The sequence below is a fragment of the Nuphar pumila genome, chromosome 10, assembly GCF_984573655.1.
Source record: "Nuphar pumila chromosome 10, dmNupPumi1.hap1.1, whole genome shotgun sequence".
NCBI classification, from domain to species: Eukaryota; Viridiplantae; Streptophyta; class Magnoliopsida; order Nymphaeales; family Nymphaeaceae; genus Nuphar; species Nuphar pumila.
The window spans coordinates 36,705,883-36,717,506 of record NC_143258.1 but is presented as its reverse complement, the minus strand read 5'-3'; the positions used below and the strand labels follow the sequence as shown (position 1 = coordinate 36,717,506).

General features: G+C 36.9%; 1 protein-coding gene across 2 annotated transcripts in view; it reads left to right on the top strand.

Annotated features, from left to right (window-relative positions):
* The first annotated feature begins 6,778 nt into the window (after nt 1-6,778).
* Nucleotides 6,779-11,624, top strand: part of LOC149826664 (nuclear envelope-associated protein 2-like) — a 34,929-nt gene continuing 30,083 nt past the window's right edge. Inside the window, exons 1-4 of one of the 2 annotated variants that reach the window (XM_090020091.1) lie at nt 6,779-7,045; nt 7,705-7,821; nt 8,333-8,724; nt 8,810-8,917. In XM_090020091.1, the coding sequence (XP_089876217.1) occupies nt 8,539-8,724; nt 8,810-8,917 (294 nt within the window). In that variant the 5' untranslated portion in view covers nt 6,779-7,045; nt 7,705-7,821; nt 8,333-8,538. Of the gene's footprint in view, nt 7,046-7,225; nt 7,298-7,704; nt 7,822-8,332; nt 8,725-8,809; nt 8,918-11,624 lie in introns of those variants that run through there. The other variant, XM_090020092.1, reaches the window with a different exon arrangement.

The following is an 11,624-nucleotide window of genomic DNA, read 5'->3' as shown; positions in this document are numbered from 1 at the left end:
AGTGTGTTTTCTTTGGGTTATAAATCCAAAAAAAATATATACAAATTTGATAATGTAAGAAAATTGCAAACTTCATCCTTTTGATCCTTGACATAGTATGTTCACCATCCTAGATTTTTTGTTTCTACATTTATTTGTTAAAAGTTCCCACTAGCACGACCCATGATCGTGGGTCGCTGGGGTGAGGTCCAAAAGAGTGAGAGGGGATCTATAGACGGTTAAGTGCCATGAGTATTTGACAAAGCCAATAACATGACAGCATTTCATGTGGGGCCTGCACTCTGTAACTGTGGACCCCATGCAATGCTGACATGTGATATTGGCTAGTGTCATTTAGCCGCTCCTTGTATCTCAACTCCCGAAGAGTACCCAGAAGAGTTTGGTTCGTGTGCAATCACATAGGCCTATCCTTAAGATGGAGGGTGATCAGGTGCTTAATGCACAAATATTTGTGCAATCATGTTGCACCTGATTTTTTCACTATCCAGAACGGGTCATGATCATATGAAAAATAAGCACATGACACAATTATTTAGGCAAGTATTCATACTTATTTTATGTAAAATTTAGAATAGGCTAAGCATCATAGATGCCGCCAAGTTTTTGTTCTTGGGTTACCGTCCATTTTTTTACATTTATTTGACAAAATTTTTCATTAGGTTATGTGAAATTCTATAATATATATATATAGAGAGAGAGAGAGAAATGGGTAAGTGGAAGATTGATATGTGCTAAATGAGTTTTTCTGCCCTTTCCTTGTTTTTTTAGCAGTTCTGACCCCATAAATGTGTTGGGCATGATCAATTTACGAGGAATCCACACCGAGATCATGTGTTTTTGAGCCTCAAAAATTTACAAAGATTTTGAACCGTTGATTTTTTGAACCTTATAGAAACCCACCCATGTATTGGAATTTAATACTTCAAGAGTTTATCCCTATAAAATCAAGTACATAGATCACATCTATACTGCCAAAATTTAAAAATAAAACAAAAAAATCCATAAAAAATACATTTAGCATGTATCATTTTGCACCTCTCTCTCTCTCTCTCTCTCTCTCTCTCTCTCTCTCTCTCTCTCTCTCTCTCTATATATATATATATATATATATATATATATATATATATATATATATATATATATATATATATATATATATATATATATATATATATTGAAAAAGTTATTCACAAACATTTGATAAAATTTATGTTCTTATGTAAACACCATTGAAGCATAATTGTATTTTTGTATTAGAAACAAGTGCCTTTTGAGCAATCGTAATGTATATAGAATGAGTGTCTTTTTTACATATTTATATGGAAAAATATCACATATTCCTTAGAATTATAAAATTAAATTAATGATGATGAACGCTGAACTTTCAAGACCTCAAAATGCAAAAATATTATCATGTAATTGTTTTAGTATAGATATAGGATATATATGAAGTACTTATTTATTTATGATGGAGGCCACTGGAATATGAGAGCTAGAATTATAAGAACTAGTAAAAACAGAGATTTTCATGTTTTTTTTTGTTAAATCTGACCATACCAATGTGATATACTTGGTTTTATAGGGACGGACTCTTGAATCATCAGATTGCAATGCACAAGCAGAAAATTTAAGGCTTAAAATGCGATGGCTCAAATTTTTTATAAATATTTAAGCATCTAAAAATCATGTTTTCTTTAAAACCAACAGTCCATTCATAGCAAACGAACCACATTGCACACATTTGTTGTGTCTAATTTGCAAAAAAAAGTATCAGAAATGCCTAGTTTACAGTTTACTTCTCATATTCTAGTGGCCTTTAATGCTTAGCTTAAAATAGTTGGTGACTTGGTTTTCTTAATTTAATTTTGATGATTTCTACTGTTTTTTTTTTCCTTTCTAATAAAGAATTAAGATTAACCATTTAATTATCATTATCTCACTAATGTCCTAATTAAATGCATGATTGGCTGTTGATGCATGAAGGCAATGATTCTTAAAACTAATAATCTAAGTAGGATATACACATATTAATGAAACAAGAATTATTTATGTCATATGCATACTTTATAATTTTACATTAGAAGCCAGTTATTTATGACATTGTTTAATCTATCTTGTAACACGTTTTAGGTTTTATATGCTTTTATTTATGTTTTTTTTTTAAACCGCCCACAGGATTAGAGACCTAAGTCACCTAACCATACTGGCTCTGCCTACTGTACTTACTATCACTGTCCTGGCAGCGTAAAACTCCTTGGGCTTACCCCTTGCCTTCAGAGAGTCTCCATGCTTGGGTTTGTGCAAGGAGTGACGATCATGGGACTTGAACCTAGACCGTCTGAGTAGCTGTCTAGTCCCCAACCCACTACAACAAACTCCTTTGGGGCGCTTTTATTTATGTTCGGATGGCAGTGGACCAGGGCGGGGGTGGGGGACAAGGTCTCCACCCCCGCCCTGTTTCAAAATCCGAACCTCCACCCCTGCCTCCATCCCCGTTTAATGTCCTCCATCCCCAGTCCAAATGGGGGTGCGGTGGGGCGGGGCCCGTTTCCCCTTAGTCCATAATCATTCCTTAAAGGATTGGGGACGGGGCGGGACCGGGCTAGGCGGGGATTGGGATGGGGACGGGGCGGGGCGGGGAAAAGCGTAAGTCCATCCCCACATGGGGATAGATTTTAACCTTCATCCCCGCCTCCAGTCCAAACGAGGTGAGGCGTGGAGAGCCCCAATGTCCGCCGGTCCACTGCCATCCCTAAGGAAAACCCTCACCAAGAACCAAGTCACTTAATGGGCCCACCATGAGGCAAAACTTAGGGTTGAGGACATGACCACTCAGCCTTTCGTGCCCATACGTGATAAAGCAACAACTTCCCCCATGTGGTCTGTAGTTATAAAGATATAAAATGAAATGATCTATGTGGTCTGTAGTTATAAAGATATAAAATGAAATGATCTATGCAAATTTTATTCTTGACTTTAAAATTGAAGTTAAAGGCTTCTATGACTCATAAAGTCCCCCATCTACTTGAGATTTACAAGTAACAATGACTATTACTCAACTTACAATGTAGTTATAATGACACTTTGACGTAGTCACCGAATATTAACATTTTATTGACACATTGCTTTTTCTTTAATTACCATCTTTTTATACTTCAACATATATAGTTTATTCATATGATGACATGGATGGATTTGTAGATTTTTATTTTTAAATAATCAAAATGGGAATCACATTTATTTTAAAATAACTCAGATAACCCACTGGGTCCTATATTCACATGAAATGAACACATATATTAACATTAAATATAAGTATTTAGTGTTTTAAAAATTCTATGCAAGTATGGAAAGGTAAGTATATTTATATTTTATTCTTAAAACTTCAAGATGCAGCTGCATATTTTTTTAATTGAATATGATAACTTATTGATTTTATATTCATATGAAATGGGTAAGTACATTTGTGTTTAGAACTTTAGATACAATGTAATTTGAAATAAAACAAATCAAGATGCTTATTGTTTTGAAATTATATATTGGCATGAATGGATAAATATGTATGTATTTGCAATTATGATCTAGTTGGGAAATCATATGTACACGTTGTATATACTCAGTTTTTTGTCATAGACAGTGTTAAACAAGATTTGTTTGCTACTAAATAACACATTAGATTACTTTTTAATGTAAAAATATGATTTCTTGTGTCATGAAATCTTGGTATATTGCGAGCCATTGATTTTTGAAGATCTTGAAAACCCAACTTACATGTAAAAACATAGCTCAAAACCCAATTTCTCTACCGAAAACACAATATAGATGACTTGTATAAAGTTAGATGTACAAAAAGAGTGAAAAAAAAGTGTTTTCTACTAGATTATATGTAGAAAGGACTAGCAAAATTATATATATAATAAATATATCCACGTTTGCAATTGTAGACATAGTAGTTAAACATACATTTTTGAAAACAAATAAAACAAGCCGTTTGGATTAGACGTCCGCATGAAATGCTTTCAACTATTGGTATTTTGTTGTCATTTATTTTTTTTAAAGGCAAGCTAGGGTTAGGTAGACCCCTACCAGATAATCCTTAAGCCCCATGTGACTGAGGGATTCGAACCTGGGCCTTTAGCCTGGCACAGGACCCTGCTTACCACATGGGATACCACCTCGGTTTGTGGTCATCTAATTCTAAAAGAATAACGACCAACTGTGGGCTCAGCTTAGCTGGCAGAAGCAGTTAGTGCACATCACCTTGTGTTGGGAGGTTGCAAGTTCGAATCCCAAATGGTTTCAATGTATAACTGGTAGGGGATCTGTGCCAAGGGTGCTGAGATGAAGGCACCAGATCAAACCCTGCTGGAGCAGTCTATAGATTTTAAAGGTGGTTCACATAAGGCAGGGTGGTTGTAAGTCCCAACCTGGGTTTTTTCTCGCTTTGGCAAGGGTTCCTCGTCAGAAAAAAACTGGTAGGGGCAACAGTTTTTTTCTCCAAAAAAAAAAAGAAAATAATTTAAATGAATAATGTTCAAGCATCATACTTTTTTTCTCCAAAAAAAGTGGAAAAAATTGTATGTAAAAAGGACTTTGAATAAGTTTTTTTTTTTCAAGATAGTTAAGTGTGGCTTTGTTTGATGGCTTGTCCAAGATTTGACTAAACCAACAAAGAAAATGGAACACAACATTAACATTGGTTCTTCTTTTTGTTTCACCTCCAACAAATGTCCTTTGTTTGATAGGGAAGAATAAAGAAGAAAAAATCCTAATCAATGACCTAATTGAGAAGAAACCCTAATCAAGAAGAGAACTTTAATCTATGAAAATCAAACAAAAACCCTTAATCTAAGAAAACCCTCACATATGAAAACCTAAATAAATTTTAATTGATTCAAACCGAAATAAAAGAAGAAAAAAAGAAAAAAGAAAAAGCTCGTATGCGACCTTATATTCGGCAGCCTCGCATCGCCTCACCGGCCTCATCCTGACCCCTTAGCTGAGAGAGAGATGGGGGACCCTTACCCTTGTTTTTTTTCAAACGTGTTATTTGAGTCATTTTTCTTTTTGTAACATGAGGAGAGGTGTTACAAAAAAAAACAAGTTTTTAAGGATGTGGCGAACGCTGTTTCAAGCGTTTACCGCATCCAATGTTTGTTAAAATTACCACCCCCCGTGTACATTTCATCTCATTTCGGGTGAGGGACAATGATTCAAACATACCCTAAATTAGGGGTGGCAAAACCTGACATGACCCGCCAACCCGCCTCTTAGGCGGGTTCGGGTTGGGCTTAAGCCAACCCATTTAATAAACGGGTCGACCCGCCTAACCCGTTTATTAAACGGGTCGGGTTCGGGTTGGGGGTATGCAACCCGGCTGACCCGTTTAATAAACGGGTTAGGCGGGCGGATCAACCCGCCAACCGACCCATCAACCTGACCCGCGAACTTGAGAACCCATTTAGCCGACCCAACCCATTTATTAAATGGGTTGGCGGGTCGTGTCGGGTTACCTGTTTATTAAATGGGCCGGGTTCATGTTTTCCACAGCCCAGTTCCGGTTGAGGTATGCTGACCCGCCAACCCGACACGATTGCCACCCCTACCCTAAATGCATGATTGGACTTGGCTGTAATATAGGGTGGGGTCTCATTATTAATATGCATTCAATTGATATGGTGATGACCGAAGTCGAACTCTTGGGTGCACTTGCATCTCCCTATATTTAAGATTTGGTCCAAAATACAAGTCAGACCTAATATGTAATTAGCAGTTTAGATTAAAAAAAAAGGTATGATATTTAATAGGAAAATTAGATATAAATGTAGATATAAAACACCAAAAGATCTTTTCATCTCAAATTGCGTCCTATCTGAATACACAATCGGATCTTATTTGCAAATCCATACCCGGGGAAACTTGGTGGCGTACAACCTGGAGGGGCCCTGGTCAAAAGGCAAAGTTTCTTGAAGGTGCCGTACACACCAGGAAACATTTAGAAAGTAGGCTTGTCGGCATGGATTGATTATGATAAGACCCTGGTCCAGAACGAATGAAACAGGTCCAATTTAGTTGTTTGGGTTGGGGATCTAAGCAACATATGGACGGATCCAAGTCTGGTTTGTGAAATTCAAACAATACATGGGTGCGACCCGAGTTCCGATTACGGCTCGATAATTTCAATTGATGAAAAAACAAAAATTAAATCCCAATGGTAAGAGTAGTTAGTGAACGTCACCTTGTGTTGGGACATTGCAACTTCGAATCCCAATGGCATATGGTTTTATCACTCTAACCCTAACTTTCTCTGTCTAAAAAAAATTAAATATGTTTCTGGGTCTGAACTCTGGACCATCTAGTGTACGCTACATCGCTACCTATATTCAGACCTGATCTGGTTCCCTCGCCCATGGGCCCCACGCTACCACCAATCAGCGGTGCGAGCGGAGCCAAGTAATTGTCCTCAACGACCCCACCACCACCACCACCACCACCACCACCACCACCATATATAAATATATATATATATATATATATATATATATATATATATATATATATATATATATATATATATAGAGAGAGAGAGAGAGAGAGAGAGAGATGTTTTAAGAAATCTCGACAGCCGTCCATCTTCAGGGCCAGATCTCGGTAAGGCGAAAATTTTGATTTTGCCGCGCTCCAGTAAAACCCGGGCTCGGGTTCCTCGAACCTGAGCCTCGGTAGAGCCCGAACCTAGCCACCGTATTAAATGCACCCTGAATACAATAAACACGGTGTTCGGTCACCCGAGAAAGTCGCCGGCCGACCGTCCGTCCGTCCGGCGACACGCGAGTAAGCGAGAAGGGAGGGAAAGGCAGTTGAACGTTGTATATTTATTTACGTATTTATTTGTTTATTGATTATATTCGTCCTTGGTCTGTATTTAATTGGAGCTGAAGAGACGAAGGAGGAGGGGGGGGAGCGGGGAAGTTGCAGGCCTGACGGAAGCGTTAACGCCGTCGGATGCCCGTTTGTGATGGACGGTCGTCAGAGGAGGAAGCAGGTATACTCTTGGTCTGTATTTTATTGGCAACTCACGCCGTTACGTGTTGCGTCTTCCTTGTAAATTTTTTGATGTTACCCAAGCAAAAAAAAAAAAAAAGGAGAGAAAGAAAGAGAGAGATTTCTTCGTTGACTCACCCCCAGTGTAGAGAGAAAAGAAAGAGAAGGGTGGGGATTATTTGGGTTTTGGTGCTGTCGAGTTGATTACTGTTTGGGGGAGCGCTACCGATTTCGAGATTTTGTGTGCTATCTGGTGAGTAGCGTCGAACTTCACCTCATCTTATTCTTTGGGTCTTTGCGGGTTGGAAGAGGGCGTTGCTGTGGAGAAGGAAACCACTGATTGGGAACGAGTATGGTTGTTTATTATTATTTTTTCTCTTTTTGTGATGTAATTTTGTTGCATGCGTGGGTGCTTATTTGAGGTGATTCTGAACTCCTTTCTTTTCTTTTGGGGATTTTACTTTTGAGAAGGATGGTGTGCTATGCAAATATCTATCTAGCCCTTCTTTTTATTTTTTTCCACCCCCCTACTTTTTGGGGTTTTGAAAATTTTTTATTGAAAAGCACAAATTCACTGAGTTTTTGAAATTTGTTTGAAACGATGGTTTTGGTTAATATATGAAACGAAAAAAAGAAAAATCACAGGATTTTTTATTGCAGATCTCTCTTTCATCGTTTTATTGACGCTATCTGATCGAATTATACGGATTATAGATCCACTTGGAGAAGGTTAAGACAAGAGCGGTAGTGTGGTGATAATTGTTTGCGATTTTAAAGGTATTCAGGCATTCTTTTTCCACGCCTTTTGATCGTTGTTTATTATTTTGAGGACGACAGAGTCTCCTTTTATGGGAAATCATAAGGGTTTAATAGTAATAGTATCAATATTGGTTGATGCTGTCGTCGTTGGGAGTCATAGATCTTTGTTGGTTGATGCACTTTTGTGATGTATGTCGTGCTGCCGCTCGTGTCCCCAGTTCTGCCCGAGGATTTGCTTTTTCTTGGGCTCGTTTTAGGCATTCATTTTAGCATGTTGGTCTCTTGGAATGCGCTTCTAACTTCTCCTTTCTGTTGGGACATGAATACGTCTTGATTTTCTTTACCCAAGTCTTGGTGGGTATTACTGAAAATGGCTGGAAAAAGGGAGTTCCCTTTTCTGGAGTCAATAAAGCTCTCATAGGTCATTGTCTTTTGTTATTTAGGAGAAGATGTGGTCGTTACTTTTGAGTTTCTTTAGCCCCAAAAGCTTGGTTTTGACTGTATACTCATGCCTCACGTTTTATTGCAGAAGAGGATCCTCTTTTAGGTGGACGTTTAGCGGGTTTCGATTATCTGAAAAACCTTTGTTCGTGACTTTTTCTTTTCCCTCCATAATTAGTGGTATCGAAAATCTTCTGTTGTGGAAGCTGTGAACCGTCCAGTAGATGTTGATACAACTATTAGAGGAAGAACACATTGACTCTATTGAGAGTCTATTGCCTTAGATAATTATAGATGGGTGGTGTAGCAAAAACACATGGGCGTGAGATGGACCCTCTCTTGAAGGATCTCCATGAAAAGAAACAGAGTTTTAGACGAATGGCTTGCGATGTTGTATCTCTCGCTGCTGAACTGAAAGCTGTTCGCAGTCGGATGACATCTCAAGAAGAATCATTTGCTCGAGAGGCACATACAAGAGAGGTACCACCACTTTTCTGGTTTCTGGTGTTGTCTCTTTTTTAGGAATACAGTTGGTGTTTGATGGAGTGATCTTTTTGCCCCCCAGATTGCAGAAAAAAAAGCTAGAAATATGGAAGAGGAAATTCATCTGCTGCAGAAAAGCATAGAGGAGAGGAATGAACAATTGAAAACTTCTGCATCTACCTCAGAAAAGGTGAGGTTGAATGGCTGGCTGATTCTTTCATATTGGATAGTATTCGAAGCACATGGTTCTTTACATGTTAGCTTACATGACAGAGGGAAACTATATAACTTATTCACCTTTTTAGATTATTTATTATTGTATGCTTCCCTTTAGGAGGCCAAGCTTTTGACATGCGATGCCATTCAATGTAGTTTGTCCATGACGAGGCATATATTTCCAATGCCGTTAAGAGTTTGGACCTTTTGGTCTAGGCCACATCACAATTATACAATCTTTGTTGCTTATGGTTTCCTCTTTTTTGTTGTTTCCCCTTTGAAATTATGCCGAGGATACTCAACAGTATTGTAGTGTCATGCGGAGCCCTTACCATTGTCTCTGCCAAAGCCAACTTGATAGTTCTATTTGTTACTAGTTGTGAAATTCGCAGTTCATCACTGTGGAGAACTAATGCAATGCAAGGTTAGGCTTGCTTCATCTATCACATGGAGTAAGAGTGATTTCATGCATAAATTCAGAGTTGCTTTTGTCGATCGCATGAGTTAGACTCTGAGAGTAGCACTATGAAATAAGATTGAACGTCCTTCAAGTGCTTTTTCCGCGTTAGGTTTGGTTTCGTTAATGAGATGGTCAGATCCTAAATGAAGAAAAAAGATTGACATAACAAGTATCTTGGAAGCTGAAGTCAATCTTGTTGGTATTTGATTTAATTCAATGAGAAAAGTAACTTCTTGTGCATGTTTCTCATTATTTTGTGAACAAGTTGATGCATAGTCATTGGAGTGGATTTCTCTATAATCTTAGTCAAGGTTGTAAGTATCGTAACGTTACCCGTATGGGTCGGGCCCAAAGTAACACCGTATCATATCGTAAATTTCTAATAAAAAAATTCTCCAAAATCCTAAAAAAGTAAAAAAAAAAATTATAAAAAAATCATATCACATGAAACAATGATGAATTACACAAAATACAACCATAAAATTACATATAAAGCATTTATGTCTCTATGAGCTGCATAAGACATCATCAAACATCAATTATCTCACAAGAAAAATGCAAAATATTAAATATTTTGCAATTAAGAACATGCCATAAGACTCATACTTTCATATTACATAATAAAAAAATATTATGGCAATAGTTGCACTCAATTTTCAATCGGTTTTCACTCATTACTTGAGTACCCCATTGCCATGCCAGGTCATTTGATTCCATCTTTGTTGTAGGAGTGTGGAGCTTGATTTCTACCTTCATATAAATCTTTAATTTTTGCGGATCCAACTTCACGTTAAGTTGGCAGGGGGTTATAGGGAGCACCCTCAAGACAAATTTTTTTTAGAGAGTAGTTTTATAATTTTACTCATAATAAAGATTTTTTACATTAACCCATTTTCTTGAGTGAAAAAATAGTGAAAATGCACTTTTTTTACCTTAACCCACTTCTATGGGTAAGAAAACAATGAAAATGCACTTCTAACGGCCTCTAGACAAACGGAGAAGTCTGCCTTCAAAAGGTATTTAAAACCCAAAATGAAAAAAGAAAATTTTGGCTCTTTTAAAGTGTGCCGAAAGTGTATCATAGTATCATACGATACACCCGATACGGATACGATAACATTCGCATCACGATACGAGTTTGTATCGTATCCTATGTCACATGGGTGCGGGCGCGGGTGCGGGGATTCGACACTTCCAAAAAACCCGGGTGCGGGGGTGCGGTAGGGGCAAAAATGTAATATATATATATATATATATATATATATATATATATATATATATATATAGAATAATGCTATGGTGCTCCTGGAGTTCCTACTCCCACATACTAGAAATCATGGTTGTAGGTTGTATCTTCTCAATTAAACCTTATGGATGTACTCTACATAGTTTATTTGATAGAAATTATGCTTTGGATCATGTTTTTTGGCCATAAAAATAGGATGTTTTAAGTCATAAAATTTTGATACATTGTGAGCCATAGATTTTTAAAGGTCTTAAAAAACATATATGCATGCTATAATCATATGATCCAAAACTTGTTTTCTACTGAATAATGCTTATAGATCATATCTATAGGGTTTGATCAACAAAAAAAGTTTAAGAAATTTGAAAACCTAAAGCTTTTATTAAGTGGGAGTAGGTACTTCAAGAGCACCTTCATCATTGCCTATATATATATATATATATATATATATATATATATATATATATATATAGAGAGAGAGAGAGAGAGAGAGAGAGAGAGAGAGAGAGAGAGAGAGAGAGAGAGAGAGAGAGAGAGAGAGAGAGAGAGAGAGAGAACTTGAAATATGAGAACTAATGTGTGAACCACAATTTTCATGAAGTTTTTATTCTTTTCTCTTGAATCTAACCGTAAGGATGTGATTTACATACTTGGTTTCGAAAGAACACACTCTTGAATCATCCAATTTTGATGCATAAATGAGAATTTTTTAAGGCTTTAAAATCAATGGCTCATATTCTTCATAAATATTCAAGGATTCAAAAATCATAATTTTTTCATCGAAAATACACTATCCAATGATTGATTCTTAGTAAATTCATCATGCCACCAAGCACATCCACATGGTTGAATTTGCAAATAAAAGTGTTGGAAATACCCATATTTTCAGTTCTCATGTTTGAGTTAAATGAGAATTTTTAAGGCTTTAAAATCAATGGCTCATATTCTTCATAAATATTCAAAGATTCAAAAATC